General features: G+C 43.1%; 1 protein-coding gene across 3 annotated transcripts in view; it reads right to left on the bottom strand.

Annotated features, from left to right (window-relative positions):
* Window positions 1-8,632: 8,632 nt before the first annotated feature.
* Sox6 (SRY-box 6) overlaps window positions 8,633-21,961 on the bottom strand; it is a 545,917-nt gene continuing 532,588 nt past the window's right edge. For all 3 annotated transcript variants that reach the window (XM_028778215.1, XM_028778216.1, XM_028778214.1), the window contains 2 exons: window positions 19,478-19,694; window positions 8,633-10,441 (listed from right to left, as the gene is read on the bottom strand). In XM_028778215.1, the coding sequence (XP_028634048.1) occupies window positions 10,138-10,441; window positions 19,478-19,694 (521 nt within the window). In that variant the 3' untranslated portion in view covers window positions 8,633-10,137. The remainder of the gene's footprint in view (window positions 10,442-19,477; window positions 19,695-21,961) is intronic.

Below are 21,961 nucleotides of genomic sequence, written 5' to 3'. Positions count from 1 at the left end.
AAGTTTTGATGGGCCAGTTTACCTCTTCTGCTTGTCATTTCCCCGGATTTTCTTGTTTAGATTAACTGGACTTTTGCCACCCCCTGCAGCAGCATTGCAAAAATAGAGAGCCCCAGATATCACACTCAGTTTGGCAGGCATTTGAAATTCAACAGCCCACAAGCCGATCCAGTTTCTGAACTGTATTTATAGCTGCAGACTTATTCCCCCTTGGTGCATCTTAGCTGACACAGTTTAAGGTCCAAAGCCACTTATGTTTTCCACAGCATTGTCCAGGGCAGGCATGCTTGGCTCGTACACCCCAGCACATCCACAACCTGTCTTCCTGGCACCTGTGGAGGTCCTGGTTACCTCTGCAAATGGAGACTCCAGGGTGCTGAGACCTGGCCATTGGGAGCTATGGCCACTTGTGGATTTACTTGTTTCTTCAGTGGCTCAAGTCCAGGCATTCAGCAGGTGCTATTCTTTTCAACATTCACAAGCGTCTTTCCCTAGTGAATTAACTTCTTTAAGATAGGCAATAATCATACGTGGTTTTATGAGGATATTTATCCAAATATAGAATATGATTACTTTTTGCAATTAAATGCATTCTAATTTCCCTGTAAGCCCCAACAGCAGGATAGTGTATCATGGCTGAACAGCTGGCTTATCCCGGGCTCAGTATCCTGACTGTTCTTGAGTGATCATACAATTCTTTGGATTTTTTTTCTCTGTCTTAATTTTCACACCTGTCTCTGCAACCCATTAATAATAATAACAGTACTTCTTTAGTTTCCAAAGGGCAGAGGGGGCGTGCATTATTGGGTAACTAATAGAAAGAACCCCCATTTCCTATGATACTTATAAAGGGACTGCTGAGGGCTCACAAAAATTAACATGCTCTGTTACTTTCAAAGAACTATAAATAAGATTCAAAGAGAAGAATGCAGCAGTGACCACCCTTGCTTGAGTGTGTATGACAATGCCGATTAGCCTGTCAGCTTTGACCCAAGACCAGAAACTGAAGATTTTCTTGAGGTTTGCATTGTTTTTTTCTCAACCTCACATTTTAAGTGTAGCTGATGATACAGGTCTTTTCAGGACTGTTAGAACACAGCACCAATATTTTCTGAACCAGAAAACTGTTAAATTGTTTTTCTATGACTCTGTGGCTTCTCTACTGATTATTGCTGTTTAAGGCATCTTTTGTTGCAGTGCTGACAGAAACATTAATATAGGATCTGTGTTGCCACTGGTATTATGCTGATGAGTGACATTCCTTTCTTTGATGATCCTGTATAGAAATAAATATTAGTCAAATTCTATTGCAAATATTCCAGAGAACTCACCCTAATATGAGACTAGACTGGTCTGAACATTTTTATAACTATCTGGACTGAGAGGGAACCAAACCCCCTTTTCAGCAAGGTTGCAATGAACTTCAATGCCTGCTACTCACAGTTTCTTTGAGAGTGTTCGGCTCTTTGCTTGGTGCTGGCCTCTTCTGGGGTCTGTGGACTCCAGACTCACCCTGAATGTGGGTATCTTCATCCCATGAGCTAGAAAGTCCTACACTGAATAAAATGGAGAAAGCAAACCGAAGCCCAGCATTCATTCTCCTTTGCTTCCTGACTGTGGATAACAACACACTGGCTTTGGCAGGGTTGGGCCACAGCTCAGTTTAAGACACGGATGTCAATCTCAGGCACTGGTGTCAACATTGGCCCCATGCAAGGCTCCTGGAGGGAAGCTGTAGTTGGAGGTGGGGTGCCAGGGAAAGAGTAAGCAAACAGGCTCCTAAGACAGCAGATGATGCACCAGAGGATCACAGCAACATCCAGACCTTTCTCCTTCCATAATTCCCCCCAATAAGATGGGGTTGGTGTTCTCCACTTTCAAATTAGGTGAAAATCCTGACTTGCAGTCTGAGTTATAAAAGAAGACACAGCATTGGCCTGTCTCTCTTTCTCTCACATGGGGCTCACTCTTAAGATAGAGCCCCCACCATGCTGTAAGGCAAACAGTGCCACACAGAGCATAGGAGGGGCAACTAGAAGGAAAATGTCTGTCCCAGTTGGTCCTTTTCAACTTGACTGCAGAACAGCATAGAAGACACTCCTGGGTATATCTGTCAGTTGAGTTTTCAGCATTTACCAGGAGGAAGACTCACCCTGAATGTGGGCATCTTCATCCCATGGGCTAGAAAGTCCTACACTGAATAAAATGGAGAAAGCAAACCGAAGCCCAGCATTCATTCTCCTTTGCTTCCTGACTGTGGATGCAATATGCCCAGCTGTCAGGCTCCTGTGGCCACGGTTTCTCCACCATGATGAAACATCCTCAAGCTCTGAGCCAAGATAAGATGCTTTTGTCAAGAACTAGTCAGAGAAGTTGAGAAAAGTAATACAATGTCTATACAGGTAGGGATACTTAAAACAAATTAAGAAGAGTCAGAGGGAGCCTTCCAAGGAAAGAGCCCAATGCCCACTGTCAGAAACTCTGGAAATGGACTTGACCTCTATACATTTTAGTCTCATCCTCAGAAAAACATTGGATAACATGGGAACCGAAACACACATTTCCTTTCAAAGTGTTATGTAGGAGCTCAGACACTGGGGTTTGGGGAAGACCTTGGAAAGTGGAGAGAAAAACAAGTGGGAATTTCCCAAACAGAAGGGTGACACCTTTCCCTCAGAAAAGAACTTTCCGTGGCCCAGGATAGAAGACAAGCAGTGGAGTGTGAGAGAAGCAGCAAGGAATTGTGGGTACGTTAGACTCACGAGCAAGATGAGACTGTGGGTCTGCAGAGGTTTGGTTGACAAGGGAGGAAGTGAGTCTGATCTGGTTATCAGTGAAAAGCCAAAGACTACAGGAAAGCACAGGAGGGCAGGCCTGGGCTTTGTGAAGACCTCTGGTGGTGGACGTGCTAGGGACGACGCAGCTTGGAGGAGGGAGACAGGCCTTGTCCTCTACTTGACTCAGTAGGTAGCAGCCCACCATTCTCTCTGGCTCAGACATTCGCTGGGCAGAGGTAGCAGGTAGCCATGTGGTCAGGCTCTCTGTGATGTCCTGCAGCAGTTCTCCTACCCTAAGAGGTTGAGGCTAAGGTCCCATTTGACAGAAGGGAATACTGAGTCAGCTGACAAAGCCAGGCTCCTGTGACTGCCAAGTCCATTCTTTAATGTCAGGCTTGCCTAGGATTTTCAAGACCTATGGGCAAATGAGGGTGGTGGCATGTGAGTGCAACCTCATTACTTTGGAGTTCAAGGCCACTGTGGGCTACATAGTAAGTTTCAGGTCACTCTGGGCTACATGAAACCCAGATAAAACAAAGAAACCAACAAAAACCCATAAAAGCAGAAACAGCAAAAGCTTTTGGGTACTGGAGGGAGGCCTTGAGCTACATGGTTCTAGATTTAATCAGCTTGTGTCAACTTGTTTGTGATAAAGTTTCACAGGTTCCTGGTTTCTCTCTAAAGAGGACTATTTTTTTTTTTAAATACGGAATATTAAGAAAAGAAGCCACTGGGTCTCTTGCCCTCACACTCTCGGTTACTCTGGCCTGTTCTTGCTCTGATTTGATAAGTCTAGTTTAAGGCCCACCCACTCTGACCCCTCAGACTCTGGACCTCATGGAATTATTTGTAAACACCCTAAAAGCCACTATTACTGGGAGCAAAAGTTCCCTCTAGGGGGCACTCAACTGTAGAAGGAGCTGGGAGCTTCCTGCAGGAGGCAGAAGCCACCAGGCATCAGCTCAGCGCTCCAGGGCACAGGAAGCTGCTCTGCTTAGAGAGGCTGGTTCCCAGGACCTTCACGGTTGTCCCAGCTCATTCATGCTCAAAAAGAAGTCAGGAGACAGGGAGTGACTTTCTCTCTTTTCTTGAAGAATCCACACCTGCTCCTTCCTCCTATCAAAAGTCACAAGTGTTCTTGTCGCAGCAGTGTGTGGGTCAAGAAAAGAAGCAGGTGAAGGGCTGAGAAGCTGTCAGGCCAGCCCCTCCACTCTGCAGTGGAGACACTATGTAGGAAGCTTGGGGCCTCCAGGCTCTGGCAGAAGGTGTTTATAATACAGTTTGGGTCTTGCTGTACTCCGTGGAGGAAGGGTTTGGGGGCACGGACGAAGCCAAACACAGAGATCATAAAACAAAATTTATCTTTAATTGGTAAGTGTCAACAGCAGTACAAAAGATGGAGTGATGACAACTAGTTTAGGGTAGAGGACAGTCTTGAGGTAAATGAGCATAAATAGGCAGTTCCTATAGACACTCCCCCGCGGGCCTGAGCCCTCAAATGGCATATACATTGTCACCCAAGGACGGCGTGTCTAACACATATCGGGAAAGCACCTTGTGCAAAGAGGGGGAAAGTAGCTAAGGTGCCAACGGATTCCAGGATAGACAAAGACAGCACGCCTTTCTATCTCATCCTGTCCCTTAATTGTGAGGCAGAGCAGGAAAGCCCTGGACAAGTCCCACTGGAGGGTGTTCCATGCTGAGTTTGTCTCATGCCAATACTGTCCAACAAGATCCAAGAGGTCTGTGTATGTGACAAAGCTAGGGGCAGTGATCCACTCCTTTCCATTTGAAGAGATTCTGTTGTTTCCCCCCCAATACATTAAGTCCTTAGCAAACTTCTTTTATCACTATCCAGAGGAGAGTGTGCGAAAGCTGTGATGGTAACCCTTCAGGTCATTTAAAAACTTTACACTGGACTGTACAAGATTTTTTTTTGATAAACTATTTACATTTTCAGACTTTCAAACATATTCAAAGCAGCAATAGACACTAGGTTTTTAATGCTTGTTTGTTTTTCTAATTGCCCAAAATAGTTACCAGCCATGGGCCATGTAGGTACCTGTTGTATTCATAGAGTTTCAACAAAGAAAATCTGCACTTAAAATTTGCTGGAGGGTGTGCCGAGTGTCCCTAGAGTTTCAAGGGTCACACCCACAGTGTTGCTATGGGAACCAATGCACAGTACCTTGACAACAGAGTTATAGTTGTCCAGACAGCCCTACATAAGCTTTACACTTCAAAACAGCAGCCAGCATGTCAGTCCAGCATGTCAGTGAGTTGTGCTGATTAAATTAACATAGAATACAATCTCACAATATACATCACAAACAAATTACAATGTAGGCAAAGAAAAGAGTTACAGTAAGATAAGTTATGTAGTAACAGCTTAGAGGCTCGTACAGGGTAATTCAGAATTGTACATGGCAAATACAAGAATGAGCAAAACCAAGTGCTAAACATCCTAATGTGCTACAAGCTGGAGAAGGATACAACGAAGGCTGAGTTTTAAAGGGGGAGAGAGTAAATGCTCTCTGGTGAAGAAAGACAATGGAGGACACACACCAGCAGACCTGTGATGTGTAGCATTGGCAATGAAATGTTTGCACATTCCCCAGACTTCAAGAGTGCCGCACATCGAAGCCCTGCTCTATGTCTACAGTTTTGTGGAAACAAGACCAGCAAGAAACATCACCTACTTGCCTTCCACCAGCTTCTTTCTCAATAGAAGGGAATCTGTAGGGAGCCTTGACTTTCCATCCCTCCCTCCCTCACTCTGCCTCTGCCCTTGAGTGCCAGTTTATAGGTGTTTGGAAAGAACAGGATGGGGACAAAAAAGAACTATGCTTGCAATGTCATGATTTTCAGTCTACTATCGCTGTGCAGAACCACGATCATGTGTGGCATCAGAAACAACGTGACTGGCAGGAGGAATTCCTGCTCACAAAGAAGCCACGTCAGGGGTAGAGGGCCTAAAAAAAAAAAAAGGCAGGGCAAGTGAGACAAGCCAGGTCACCACTGTTGTTACACTTTGAGAGTGAGCTCAAGTGTCAGCCCAATCCTTAGAGCAAATGTGCACACCAGGCAAGGGCACAGCCAATGTGGTCGCCATTTTCTCAGTAAAGAGGAAGACCCAGCCATCATCTCAACTGATTCTTCTAGACACAGATCTTTGCTGTTGTTGGCACTTGGTACAGGACTTCTATGGCTCAAAACTATGAAATAATGTGTGTTGCCTTTCCCCCAAGGAGCTGGTAAAGTCAGTATATTGGAACTGAGTGATTGGAGAGCAACATCCTCCTCAGTGGCATCAGCGTGACCAGGCCATGTTTCTACTGAAGGAGGTGGTCATCCCTGAGTGCTGAGCTCCTGGCTCAGGAGGCTGTATACTAGAGATGCAGCCTGGCTCTACAGGAGCCCAGTGTCAGCCCTAGAGGAATCACACCCTTTTTTAGCACTCCCGGCTCACATAGGGCGAATGTCCAGAGGAGGCCAGCATTTGACAAGTGGAATAGCACTGTGAGCCCACACCTGAATTTAGAAGCTGGCCTAGGAGTCAGTATCAGGCCTTGGAGAAGGAATGCAAGGCTGAGGACAGGCTAGAAGGTATCAAATAGCGCGTGATGCAAACCTGAAAGGTTGAGAGAGTGTTTGCGAAAACAACATGGCCTGGAATTTGCCAGTGAGGAAGAGAAATTGCCAACTAGGCTTCTCATGTCCATGGATGAACCTTTTCTCTGTGTCCCTGTATTCCTTCCTCTCTGCCTTCCTTCCTATTCCATAGAGCCTGTTCATTAGTAAGAAGGTTGCCTATCAATACTGCTATTCAGTTGACAAAGAAAGACCTGATCCTGTGAGTTCTTTGATGGAGACAAACCTGGGCTTTTATTTAAAGCTAGTGTAAAACAGAGAACAGAACATTACAAGAAGCTGACTTCAGATTGCCCTTGGCTGGTGCTATGGGGTTTCTACTAACCTTGCAGGCAGACCTTCACCTCTGAAATGCAACTCCTGCTTCTTGCCATTCTAGGGCCACAGAACTATGTGGACAGATGGGTCTGGATTCACAAAGCAAACTGACTTTGTCTTAGCTCTGCTGGAAAATCAGTGTGTGTAACTCCTCAGCTTTCTGTATAGAAATAGGGGGAGTCTGAGCTGGGGGACCAGTGAGTTCCAGACTGTGTGAGAACCAGGTAGGGTCCTGCTGTCTTGGCTGGGGGTGGGACACTGCCTCACTGGAGTTGATAATTCTCTGTCCACACTAAATATGACAGGCCAGCTTTTAGTGTAGAGCAACACATATGAATAGAGAACAGAAAGAAGATACATAACTTATATGTCACTAGGAATTCATGAACCAAAAATAAATTCTATTTCTATGTTATATTTACACAATTAGAAAACTCTAAAAATGAGATGGTGAAGTCATAAAAACTTTGCTTAAGCCCCATTGATGTGATCTCTGTGATTGTCATTCTCCATTCCCATGGATATTTAGAGCCAAGTGTGGCTAATAAATAGAATAAACTGTGTATGCACAAAATTTAGATTTGAATACAGCATCACTGTCTGAGCCAATGAAAGAGGCATTCATACCCAGTCATTCCCGGACAGTTTTCGTACTTGAGAATATGGCTAGAAGTTACTGGGCCCCAGTGCTGAGGCCGAGCTGGAGCTGACACAGAGTGTTCCTACACACATGTATTTTGCATAAATAAATGAAATAACAAGACATAAAAATGACTCAGATCTGGCAACTGTGAGGCGAGCCCACACGAGTCGGAACAGGTGACTTGTTCATGTAGTTTCCATACCAGTTTCACATTAGTCAGTGATAAAAATACCATTTACTTCCAGTGCTTGCAACACTTACGAAACGACATCTGTGAGTGTGTGGGATTTTTGTCTTTTTCGTTTTCTTTTTCTTACTACAAGCAAAATCAAGTTTCAATCCTAAAGAACGGTCCTTTGTTCTCTACTAGCCCAGAATATTATTTTGGCATGGTCATAAAAACAAACAAAATTAACTACTGTGCTAAATGTTTGCCTTTGTGCAAAATTAATTACATACAATACAATGCTAGCCATACAATATTCTACCTATGCAGCACAGTCTTTTAAAAAAAGAACAAACAAACAAAAACAAACATACCAATGGGAACAGAAGCCAAAGAGAAGTGGGGAAGCATGAGGAGAAACTGAGGAGGAGAGAGAACATCCAAGAAATCAGTAAGACATAATAAATACTCATTTTGTTTCTGAAAAGTGACCTCTTCCTCATATGAAATCAATGTACAAGAACAAAGTTCCAATCCCCAGCTAATATAAGAACAAAACATTCCTAGCAGTACCTTAACGCTTATGGAGAGCACTCACAGCTAATGACTCAGCTTGTCATCTCTTGGCTAGACCTATCTATTGCTATTAGGCACGGCCTAGAGCACTCTTTAAATAAATATGAAGCTTTACTACTTTTTCCCAAGTGACAAAATGGCTCAATTTTTGATGGAGCTGTTCTTTGTCCTGATGCTTAGATGTTAGGTTGTACTATTCACTGACACCTCCCACTGAAGGGCTCTGAGTAAGGCTCCCTGTAAGCAACAGGCTTGGGTTCAGGTTGGTCAAACTCACAACTTAGAAGAACTGCCTATAGTTAGGAGATGGGAGAGGGAGCCATGATATCTCTCAGCCCTGCAGCATGTCTCGTCTCCAGAGCTCGCCTTGAGTGGCAAGAGCTGGTCAGCAGCGTTCACAAGCAGCCACTGAGAAACGAGGTCTTCAGAGGAGCTGGTGGGTATTTCTACCATCTGTCCCTAGGAGCTGGCAGCACACCCATACTTCCCTTCCCTGCGGTTTTCTTTCACCCTGTCTTTCCTTTGAGTTGTATAATAACTTGTAGATTTTGCAAAAATCTCCATGGATGTGCCAGCTGGGACCAGGTAGCTCAGTAAAGATGACAGTATGCCAGCTCCAACGTAGACCCCTGTGTGGCCCATGGTCCTTGGGCTTCAGAGTGGCTGGGAGAGGCTCCTTGCTGGGCAGTAACCACTGCTGACCCTCACTGCTGAATGGAACTCAGGTTCTACTGAAAAACTGAATGAGGGAGAAACTCTAGTCAAAGACCTGAGGTCACAGTGACTCCTGGGGGCATACATGTTTAAATGTAGGACACCTTGACACAGATGGACGACCCTGCAGCCAGATATATACTCATCTTTAAAAACAACAATATATGCATGTACTAGCTTCACTTCAGAAATGTTTCCAGGGGCTCTGGGGACATGAGATTGCTATGTACATCTTTTGTATCCAGCAGGAAAAAAGAGGTTAAAGGGCAAGGAGGGCAAAAAAAATATTAAATTAATGCCACCAATAATTTTTAAAATAAATAGTAAGTGGACCCTTGACATTCTGGAATGAATAAATTATTAAGAGAACAATGTGTTAAGATTGAATGTCAGGGCAGAAGGCAAGGTAAGAATGGATGTAGTGAGAGGCGGTCTCAGACAGGGGAGCCCACCGTGTGGTGTCTGGTGTGGTGACTACTCTGATCTATGTCATCCCACGCCACACACTGATGGCACATCAAGAGGCAAACACAACTGGGTTCATGCACTGTGGCAGCCTTGCTCATTTCTTACAATATGTTGTCTCCAGATTCCTGAGTACTTCACCATTTTCTGGAAAAAAAATGTGGTTTGCTATTTTATTTTAAGATGTCAAAGATTGTCTAAGACTTTGCAGTGTCTCCTGTAAGACTTTCAAAATAGTTAAGATTCAAAAGTTATGAAAAAAGTTTGGCACATTCAAAGTTGAATTCTACACATGGAAAAAAAATGGAATTCCGAGGCCTTTTGAACATGTTCTATATGCAGCCGCTCACGCCGTGGACTTGTCCGGTTTCACAATACGAAATCCTCAGTTGTTTTCTAAAGTAATTCAGAATAAAAACACATTCACAACCTGTAGCCGGCACAGCATACCTGAGTGAGAATGTTTAACCCCATCTAAAACAGTAACTTAAACCCTTTGTCAACATCCAAAAGAAAACTAGTAAGACAGAAATGTAAGACTCGTAAGACGGCGATGGGCGGAGATAGGTTTCCAAGTCCCGGTGTCTCATATTTAATACGTCTTCACCTAAATAAACAACAACAGTAACGGTAACGACAAAAACTCAAGTTTATGAAAAATCAGGAAAACGTAATCTGTCTCACACGTTACGAAGCAATTAAGACCATTCTGCTGATGTATTGTGGAGCCACAAATGCATGCGGGCTCTTTAAGAACTTTGTTGTTGTTGTTGTTGGGGAAAGGGAGCGAAATGTCAGAGTGTTTTAATTCAGCAAACAAAAGCTCCTCAGTTGGCACTGACAGGCTCTGGGGCCTCGTTTTCGCTGCTATAGTCTGATTTGGGATCATCTTCGTAGTCGTCATAGGCTTCCATTTCATCCTCTCCATTAATCATGTCGTTCCCAGCCAGGCTTGCGCCGTCCATCTTCATACCATACGTGCTCTGGATGACAGGGAGGCTGGGCTCTGGGCTGGCAGAGGTGCTAGAGCAGTCAGATGTCATCTGAGGTGATGGTGTGGTCGTTGCCATAGTAATAGCACCAGGATACACAACACCTGTTCCTGTGGTGATGGGAATCTGAGGCTGTTGCCTGTATAGATTCAAAAACAAAAATGGGAGAGAGAGGGAATCTCTATAGGTTCTCACATGAGACCTGGGACTTCCTAACCCACATCTGCCAAACCAGGCCCTCTGTAACATGTTAAGGGGCCAGAAGTGACAAAAAATGTTCTTGGAAGAATCCCTGGACTGTTTCTAAAGCTGCGGCTGGTGGTTAAATAATACAACGCAGCAATTTGCTGACAGTTTCACAACATAAAGGCAGAACTTCAATTTGGCAAACATCACAGAGCTCAGATCACACTTGGCATTGGGTTGGGCACAAATGCTTCAGTTAAGACCACAGAGGTCCATTTGAGACCATTTTTAAAAAGAGACCAGAGAGCAGTTTTTTTTTTTTAAATACTTGAGAGGCATGGGCATGCTGTAAAGCTACTCTTAAGTGAGTTGGTGTCGTCAACTTGGTTTGAGAACTATGGATGAAAGAGAAAAAAAATGGGAAAGGGCCTTGTACGTCCCAAATAGTCACATTTGGTAAAGGATTCACTTCGCCTCTATTCTAATGTGTCCTTGTTTCTTTAGCTGGACTTTCCAGGCTAGGGTCCTTCCAGAATAATCATCTTGGATATCACTACTCCTGAGGCTGAGGATGAAGCTGGAGCTGGAGGACTCAGTAATAAAGAGCTTTACACCCTAATAATAAGGGACACCAGGCATGCGGCTCCTGCCTCATCCCAGCAGATGCCAAGTTGAGTCACACCAGATCACCTCTTTATACTGTGTCCCCAGTTCAAACAAACCAGCAGATCTTGTGACAGTCAAGCTCTCCTGTGCAGTGAGAGCTGCCACTGTGTCTCTCCTTTCACTCAGCACACAAGAATCAAAGCTCTACTCAACCCAGATACTGTGTCTGAGGTGTCATTTATCGAGTGGTCCTCAATGATTATGGGCAGCAAATGATAGTCAACATTCACCTCAAGCATCGCTGTAGTAACTCTTCCTCAGCCTTGGTATTCATATGTTCGTAAAAATGGGTCGGGGTGTTCTGCAAGGTCCTCTTGCCTGGTTGTAACCAAGGCTTCTAGTCAGTCATCATTTGAACAATTCTTATTAGGCTTCTACATCAATAAGACTTTCTATATAGCTTACTCTCATGTGTATGAAGCATGCATGTGTATGAAGCAGCCTTGCTGCCAGTCTGTTAGGTCCAGGACACTCCTGGATAGGTGTCATTTCCTAACAGAGGTATCCAGTCTTATTTATAGAAGGAGAAAAGCCAGGATGCCTGGAGATGTGTGCGCACTGCCTTTAATGACCTTCAGTCACCAGAGGGATAGCCCCTGATTCTTTAACCCTTTACTAACATAACATGCTTGTTTGTGTAATTTTAACATGTACACACACACACACACACACACAGACACAAATACACATATCTTTGTTCAACAAGCATGACCACAGCCCTTGAGATCTTATCACCCCAGAGATGATAAAAGCCAAGGACTCAGCAGCACCTGGCTAGCTGGGACTGACATAGGAAGCAAGTGAGAGGAGAAGTTACATCTATTTGTAGATACATCACATGAAGTCCTGCTCCCTCTCAGATTCTAAAAATATATGCTTCAAATTTTTTGAAAGTAAATTAGCACAAATTTAATTTTATGCTAACCTGCCCAGAGCAGGAGATACTATATTGCATTTGCAACTGACTAATTATAGCATATATATTTTATATTTACATATATATATATATTATTGCCTTAATTACAAGTGTAAAGAGAACACTCTTCTGCAATATTGACCCATTTTACAGATTTCCTAAGGTGACAGCTATTCTAAACTTTGCAGACCAACACAAACTATCAAACATTTTCTTTAAATACAGAAAACGTGCTTTTCACAAAACAGATGGTTGCTCTTTGAAATATTTTAAGCAAAATATCTGTATGTCATTTATCTTTATGTCTTAAATAAATGTAAATTGTGCTCAAAGCCTAGCCCTCTCCTGATTTAACTTTTCCCCATTACTGCGATTCTTCTATGGCTCGTTGCTGGTGCTCCTCTCCAGGCCTCCACCCTACTTACCCACTTCCAAAACATTGCTTTACTAGTGGGTCAGTCGTTCCTGCCCTGCTCAGACCTGAGATGAACTTAGGTGGATAAGTTGTACTACCTTGCTTCTGCTTTCTACATCTAAACCATGAGCTGTGCACCAGCCTCTCCAGACAGTGCATGGCACAGTCTCCTGGTCCACTCCTTTCCCTTTCCTACTTTCGATGCTCATCAAATATCTGACTTCTTACTTTAAGCTGATGACGTGGTTTTTCATATGACGGGGGAAGTAGAAACACAGTAGATGAGACTTTCTGGAAGTTCCCACCATCGAACTGACCTGCTCACAGCTCTGAGGCCAACCCTCTACCCACACTGCAACTTTTAGTAAGTTCAGAATCTGACAGGGAGGCCTCTTGCTTGTCCTCTGGACCTATTTTTCATGGCTTACTAAGGACTCCCTCCAGTCACGGTCTCTTCCATCCACACCGTCATGTCTGCTCTCCCCTCCTCTCCAGCTGCTGCTCCACTTCTCTGACGTTCTAAAGCAGAACTCAGGAAGGTTCTCTCTCTTCATTTATTCCACTCAATTCTTTCTTAGACCTGTTTTGATTACTTCCAATCCTGTGCTGAAACAACTCAAGAGGAGATCACCAACAATCTCCAAACTATTAAATCCAAAGTCAGCTTGATCCTCATCCAATTCTGTGTCTTTAAACAGTATCTCTGTGTTGACCACTCCAAAGTTTGTATCTCTAGCAAGTACCGCTCTCCTAAACTAACCCCCTTCTTCTCTCTCTCTCTCTCTCTCTCTCTCTCTCTCTCTCTCTCTCTCTCTCACACACACACACACACACACACACACACACTCACACACACACACACCCCTTTCCCTTTGGTGTTCCTTTATGTGGATGCTAAAGACTACCTCAGTCTTACAGGTGTAAAACCAAACTCCTGCTCATTCTCTGGATTTCCAGCCTTCCTGTGGCCATTCTGATCTTAACAAGTCCTTTCAACCTTCGCAGTTGCTTAAGCCAATCCTTAGTAAGAGCTCTTTTAATTACAGTTAATCCATTAGCAAATCATGTTGGTTCTCTACTGGGAAAATATCTAGCATCTATCTACTTCTTGGCACCTCTACTCCTACACACCTGGTCCAGCCATCATCAATTCAAATATGATTTATCCTAGGAGCCTAGCCTCTTTGCAACAGGCTGTTCCTCCTCAGACAAGTCCCAACACAGTGATCAGAATGATCCTCTCAAAAACCAGGCCAAAGCTCAGCATCTTTTGTTTTGCTTTGTTTTGTATTCTTCAAAGCCTTTTCTCTTTGCCTAGAGTAAAAATCAACTTCACAATGACCTATAAGGTCTTTCACAGCTTGGCTTTCTACATCTCTCTGATGTAGGTTCTTTCTACCTATTCCCGCTGCTTTGCTCCTGCCATTCTGGCCTTTGTCTTCCCTTCCTGAATAAACTAGGCATAGTTATGGCTGGGGACCTTAGAGCTTTCTGTCTCCACTGCTGAGTATTGGCAGAGCCTGCTTCCTTATCAGCTTCGGTCTTTGTTCTCACTCTCTTAGGAAAATGTCCTGGGGCTCCCCTGACCACTGGAACAACCTCTGCAACACTCTGCCACTTTACTGTCCTTATTTTACTTTTCTCTTGTCCTTATTTTACTTTTCCTTATTTTGCCTCTCTGAAGGCACAAGTAGATATTTCATACACTTACTGATTGATTGATTGATTGATTGTCTGACTTCTTCTACCACTAGAATGTAAGCTTCATAACGATAGGATTCTTTACTAATGTAGCTCCAGAGTCCAGACAAGGCCTGAGCACAGGACACACTCAGTAAACCCCTGGTGAATATATCGAGTTACTGGATATGGGAACAAACTGGTAAGTGGGAGGGAAAACCAATGAAAAAATACATGGGGATATTTCAGTCAAGAAAAGATATGAGACTAGAAGTCTGAGAAGGACAATGACAAAGAAAAGATAAGGATGTGACAATCTTTAAAAGCTATATGATTGTCCTCATAAACAGGTGACCAGACCAGATGAGCAGGACTAACTTGCAAGTCAGCAGGCAGGTTTCAGAGCAGTGAAGGAGGAAGAACCTTCTGGTATTGGAGAGGTTTCCCAAAGGAAGCAGCTCCATGGTGGGCAGGCAGCATGGCAGCCCTCCAGGAGCCTGAGTGGACATGCTAAGGATTACAATGCTGGTTGGTGACATAAAACAAAGAAAATCAAAGACCCTTCTGTGGCTACACAAGATTCTGTGGGGATAAAGTCTAAAACTATATCCTACTTTGGTTCTGTCATCTTATTATTTAGTCTTAGAGACTTAAAATAAACAAATAATTACGATAACACATCAGCCTGAGCTGAAGAATGTTGGCTTTTGCTGTTCCTCCATCCAGCCTACCTTAGACTTCCTCCATGGTTGCCTCAGTATTTCCTCCCTTACACATATACCTACTTAATTCTTAATCAGGAATCTACTCTCAACTAGCCAGACCTTCTCAAACCTCAAGGCCCTCCCTCTGGGGTGCCTATGGCTGGTCTGCATAGGAAACGCCCTTCCTAGGCCCCAGTTATTCATGTCTATGTGTCTAGATGAGAACTTTACCATGCTTTGTGTGTGAACAGCACCTATACTGCAGCTGCTGTGACAAACTATTATCAGCTAACACAGCCATACATTGTTTGGCTTGTCTAACCATTGAACATGCCAAAGACCTCTTGTCTATACAAACAATGCCTCATGCTTTGGTGACTTAGAACAGAGCTGGGAATCCTGATGATATCTAATAGGCTCTTAACAAGTGACTGCTCAGTCAATAAACAAACTGAAAAAAGTCAGCCAAAAGCATCAAGCATTGTCTATCAGGAATCATTTTTCTAGAAAGCTCTTTTCCCTCCTTTACAGATCAATTTCAAAGTCAAAATTCAAACACTGCAGATTTCACAAACCAGGATAGCTAGCAAGCCTTGGGCTCTGCAAATAATGAACTTGTACATCAAAACAGAAGTTGAAGATATCCTGAAAGTGTTTGCATGTAGCTGACAGAACAGAGTATTACCTGGGCTGGAGAGAGCTCAGCACTGAGGCAAAGCTCTTAAATCCCAAGAGTAGTTCTGGAATAGTCTGGCCTTGCCAAATATAAAAGGACTATGTGTCTCTACGATAGAAGTCCTCTGGCTTTCAGAAGCAACAGGGTTTGGCTTGTGAGAATGTGAGGTGGGTTGTATGGCTCTGTGGCTGATGCTGTAGGAAGGGGTGGAAATATAAGCAGTCTTCTCTCATTGTCTACTGAGAGTTCTAAGCTGGTTCCTTACCAGCCAGTGCAAAAAAAACAGCATGACCAGTTTTTATCAATGTATTACAGGCTTCATTTTATTCCTTTAGATTTAAGATCAAGATGGTAGAGTTATAGATCATTTAGGGAACAATTATCTAGGGAAATAATGCTCCTAAGATAGTACAAAATAAGTACCTGACACAGATTTCTTTTTTAAGAATAGCATGTCTGCATGTTAGACAATGTTCTTAGTATTTTCCATTTGCTAAGCCGTTCTATCTTCAGAGGGACTCATGCTATTGGTGCTGTGGTCATCCTTATTCTCCATATAGAAAACTGACAAGCATAGAGATTAAGGAAGTATCCTAAGGGCAAGTGAGCTTCTGAGGAACAATGACTAGCACATGCTGGTCCAGCAAGGGAAAGGCATTCTAGCATCGGAGCTGGAACTGGCTGTCTTGGAGTCAGGACCTTCAGTACTGTCCTACTTGGGCTCTAATTGTGAGGTGCACACAATGTTAAGGCAGATGCACTTTCTACCTACATCAGCCTAACTTAAATATCAACAATACCCGTGACTAACTGTTCCCTTGGACAAGTGGTTTCATGTCTACCAACACTGTGCCTGTCAATTCTCAAATAGTGATGGTGTCTATCTAATATAATTGATATATTTTCAATAGCCTATATTCTTCACTCAACAGAGCCAATTGCATACTATTAGTATTCAATACCTTTCCACTATGGTTGCTTAAAAATTCATTCCCATTGAATACTCTAGAGTATCTATGTAATTCCCCACAAGTTCAAAGGTAAATTACTACATGTGTTTCCAAATAAAAAGCAGCTTTAGTAATGATTAACAAGAAAAATATATCATGATAGCTACATGTGCCTCAGTGAATATCAATTCTGCATTAACAGAATAATCACAAAATCCTGATACTTAATCTACCATTTGAAGGAGTTAAATCCCAGGCAGGGGGATCTCTATTACATATTACTCACAGAGTTCTTCTTGTGATAGCTAAGTTTTTAAAAACATCTAGCTCATCTGTTACAATTGTACAGTCATTTAAATGCACAAAACTGTAAAGTATGTGGTGTTGGCTCAAAGGGATGCATGTCTTTTCAAAATCAGATACAAAAATCAATCTTGCCCCATCAAGACCTCAATAGTGATCTTTGAGGTTTTGTTTGTTTTGCTTTCTGCTCCTCTGGTTGTAACCTTACAGCTAATGAAGATCAATTTCCAAAGTTGAACCTTGGGGACTGACCAATCTATCAGACTTAACTATTTAAAAGAAAATAAGAATCTGTGAGTAAGGATATTACCTAGCTTTACGTAGCAGATGTTTCTGGAACTGGGCAGAGGGACACACTCAGCACTGCAGACTGAGGACGGGCCATTCTGATCATTGCCTGCCATTTGGCAACCCTGTTCATCCCATACTCTAAAAACACTTCCTTAACAAGTCTTCCTGCACTGTCAGGAGCAGCCTAACTCTGTAAGTCACAGCTTCTTTATTAGCACATCTCACAGTCATATACTGCATTAGTTTCAAGGTCCATGAGCCCTTAGCAAATCACACAGCTATGCTCATGTCTGTTCCAGAAGAGCTTGTGAGGTGTCTTTTGAGGAAAAAATGGTAAGCAGTGTTTCTTTGCTGTTTGGGATGGCAGAGGCAAAGACCTAGAGTTGAGCTTTGATGTCTCTTCAACTTAGGGAGCCGCAGGAACTCTTTGAACCTTAGTTCCTGTATCTTATTTAGAGGATTATGGATTGTGTGACTTGGATGTACAGGATATATAGTGCAGTCTAGGCATCCAAGAAACAGCAGATGTCACCAAGTCATCTGCATTTCAGGGAGTTACTAATCTATTATGTTTGACTACATAAAATAAACTATAAGTCTGCACCAGTATGTGTTATGGTATTTGGATATAGGCCCATTTTAATGTATTCTGCAGCAAAGATGACTAAGATAAATGACATTGCTACAATTCATCTATTCAAGTAAGTATCAGGAAACAGAAGAGTACTTCAGATAACCTTTTAGGCTGTGGTCAAAGAGACCCACCAAGTATCATTCAACACACAGAGCCAGGAAAAGGCCAGGAATCACAAAAGCTTTCAAATTTAAATTTTCAAAAGATAAATACAATCTCAGGGATGCAGTATCAGGTTAAAACAAGATGTTTATCATGCAGTCTTAAATCCATATTGTGTTTAAATGACTAGCCTACTGAAAGGGCACTATGAACCTGTATTTTTCATAAATCCTCTCATTACCATGTGAATGATCAAATTATATTGCATTGTACTTTTTGTGTTAAAAGCATTATTTTAAAAGATACAAACACTCATAGCACAGAGGTATTTGATAAGCCCATTTTGACACATCTTCATTTATTAACATGTTGGAATCTTCAATTAATAAAACAGGACAATTTTCTTTACCCCTAAAAGGGTCTCTGAATGCAGAGTCTAGGGAGACTCACAGAGGGCCCACGATGACATTTTTGCTGGCATAGTAGTTACCTAGTAAGTCAAACATGACAATGCTGGGTTTACAGGTACTGTACAAAGTACTGACTTCTGAAAGCTCTGTCATCTTGAATTGTCTCAGCAGCTATACAGGATGCCTGCTATCATTCCTCACATTTCATATGTGAGAAAATGGAAGCTGAGCAAAGGAAAAGCCATTGCCCAGGTTGGTGACAGGACCAGCATTTCTTCAAACCCCAGAGCCCTAGTTCTCCTGGGGCCCTGGTGCAGCACACTCTTAGGACTCCTTCACTGACCTCCAGGTTGTGCTCTGCTCATGGTTGGAACTAAGTTTACCCTTTAGACACATGCTTAGCTCCCCTTTGTTCTTCACAGATCCAGCTAATGTGGCTTCCTTTCTGCCTGCTCCACTCCTCTCTCCCATCTCTCTCCCAGGATTCTCCCTTTGGCTGCAGCTGCTTCAGCCTCTGTCTCCAGAGTTGTCCTGGGGTTTCCACCCCCACAGGCTGCTAAGGTCTGTGTGCTGGAATCTCTAGGCATCCATCTGCCCCACTTATCCTGACTACTGTGGTTAGGAGGGGCCTCTTTTGAATGCAGACAGCCCGTCAGCCAAGTTGAAATTTATACCAGAAATCTATTACCTAATTTTTAAACAAAATGACATGAAATCAGACTTGGAGATATCAAAAACATGCCCAGTTTCTGATTTAAGCAAGAAAATCCACATTGTTACTGCTTCCACCACAGAATAATTTACTGCAACAGGAGTTCTGGATACGATGCCAAAAATGAGGTCTTCTAACCAATGTCAAGGCCAATTATCTTGTGGCAGATCCCACAACAAAAGCAGATCATTGTGAATACAGTCAGAAGTGCCACCAGAGAAGCCGGGAAGCTGTGGGGATTTCTAAGAGTCAGTTTTTATTTTTTCTCCCTGTGTGTCTGTCTAAATAAACTACCAGAAACTCTGTGTGTGGGCATTGGCTATCTTGGTGAGCATGGGAGATATGCCATCACTATGTTCATGTAGAGTAGGGACAGGAGCCCGCCCGGCTGTAGGCTGGTAACACAGCAGGGTCCTACAGTCATATCCTCCATGTGTCACAGCTCCTCCCTTCACTAATCTCTTTCCCCAGTACACATGCCAGGAGCACCCTGCGGTCGGTCCTTTCCTGGGGTCCTCTGGAGCACCTACCCCACAGTGAAGAACTGTCGCATCTCCTGCCTTCGCGAGCGCATCAGTTGCTTGTACTCCCCAATCCGGAGCTTCTTGCCATCCACAATGCACGTGCGCTTTGGCCGGGGTTTATACTTGTAGTTTGGGTACTTTTCTAGGTGGATTTTGCTTAGCCGGGCCTGCTCTTCATAGTAAGGTTGCTTCTCCTGGTTGGACATCGATTTCCAGCGAGATCCTAAACATGAGAATAGCCTTAAGAATGTATGTGGTCGCAAGATATGATGCCATCTTCTAGACCTAGATCGTATCTCCCAGTACTTCACAGATTTTGCTCAGGAGCTCCTGTTACTACATACCACTGAGCTTCTCAACTTGTCCTTTGAACCACAGAACCAAAAAAAAAAAAAAGTATAGAAGAATGAAAAGAAAGAAAAAGTGAAAGAAAGAAAAAAGACAATGTATTTATTGTATTTTTTCTCAATACTCTGTGGCTGGTGATACTGTTATTTAAACAAAATATTGTCATGACTGTGTGTGTGCACATGTGTACAAGTGGGTCAGAGGACATCTCTGTGAAATTGGCTCTCTTCTTCCACTTTCATATTGATTCCGAGGACTGAACTCAGGTCACCGGGCTTGTGAGACAAGCACCTTTACCTTCTGAGCCATCTCACCAGCCCCACTGTGCAATTTTAAAATGGTTTTGCTGCTGTATCCAAGAGCTTTCCTGCTTACCTGTCTCTCAGCCTCTACCTGTCTCTCCTACCTACCCTTCCTCTCCTGCTCTCTCGCTCTCTCCCTCTCCCAAAGGGTTAACAGCACAAATTTTCAAGGCATATTTGACTGACCACATTCTCAGAGAGCTTCTCTTGATCTCAGAAATTCAAACCTCTCCTCACACTCCAAGCATCTTTAGGCAAATGCTAGCTAGCATTATTACCCACACAGTAACCCATCCTGTGCAGGTCACCCGGTTACCTGAGAGTGACACAAGCTCTGCTTAAAAGGCAGTAGCTATGGAGATGCAGCTGGAGTCATGTGGCCCATTCTTAAATTCTATAAGTGATCTCTCAAGGATGAACCAATAAAAGCACAGACTTTTTTTTAAGTATGGTTTATACAGGAAGAAGGAAAAGTATTCCTTTCTCTAATATTGTTTACAAAGAATTATCTAAACACTTGACGGAGAAGGGATGTGTTCTCTTACATGTATTGAATTGCATTTTTGTGTCTGGTGGATAAAGTGGTCACAGCTGTGCAGACTGGATGCTAGCAGTTCCTCAGTGGTGGTTTTTCACACATAAACAAATGGCAAGGTTGTACACATAGTCTCTGTGGCCAGCAATAGCCCGGTTTGCTCTCACTGTATCTCTGTCCTTTCCTGGTGGATCATGAAGCTGCGCAGCTCCATCATCGGCTATGTCCGTCAGCTTGTTATGCCAGCCACAGCTCCATCGGCTATACCCGTCGGCTTATTATGCCAGCTGCCAGCAGTATAGGGCCCAAGGTTAGGATGCCTGGCACCCTGGAAACGTGAAATGCTCATGCATAATGGTTTATATTTTAATGAATATACTTTTTATGTTCCTCATAATGTTTTCACAGGATGCATATCAATAATAGAGATTCTTCAAGGCTGCCAAGATGGCAACAGAGGGTGTCTGTGCCATCTGAAAGCTTACAAAGGCTGCTACCAAAATGGCAAGAAACAACCACCGAGTTAGCAGCAGCGGTGAAGCTGGAGTAACACTGAGTTCTTTTATATGTCTTTGAATTTAGATAAAAAAGTATGTATGTGTAGATATTTTCTGTCCATTAGAAACATTTTAGCTTGAGAGCTATTTAAATTAAAAAAGAATACCATCCCTCTTCCTACCTCTGAAACTCTAAAATTGAAATTTCTCTAAATGGGAATGATATTTAACATTTGCTTTAAAATTTAAAAGTACCTCCCCTACCCCCCCCCCAAAAAAAAAAGAAAAAAAGAAAAAAGCCTGTGTTTCCATGTTCCACCTCTGTTTGGTCCAAAATATGTTTTAAATTTTCTTAGAGGCTCCTGCTTCAAAATGTCTCAGAATCAAGTTAAATCATTTATTTTGTGACAAAACACGTGTATTTGTGTGTGCCCAGATCACTGGTATTTACTCAGGTTAAATATTTATTGCTCTTGAACAAAACATTTAAAGAATTAAAGCCACAGTTTAAGCCTGGTGCTTTCCAGCGGCTCCTTGGGGTTCTGTTCTACAGTGGCAGCTTAAACAGAACAGGGCCGTCTGTGTTTCTTCTCTCAGAAGAGGAAACATGTTGACTGTAATGCTGCATGTTGAATAAAATATGTTCAATATGTTGAGCACAACAGTTCCAAACTGTGTAATCTGTGCTAGGAGAGCTTACCCCGATGGAACAGAGTTTAAGCCTGGGAACCTGGAGGCTCATGCTGGCAAAGCAGAGCTCTACCCTGAGGCTCATGGCTATAAAATGTGTACTAGGCATACAGTGTCA

This window comes from Grammomys surdaster, unplaced genomic scaffold (genome assembly GCF_004785775.1).
Source record: "Grammomys surdaster isolate TR1022 unplaced genomic scaffold, NIH_TR_1.0 330, whole genome shotgun sequence".
Lineage (NCBI taxonomy): Eukaryota > Metazoa > Chordata > Mammalia > Rodentia > Muridae > Grammomys > Grammomys surdaster.
This window is presented reverse-complemented; position numbering and strand designations above follow the sequence as displayed.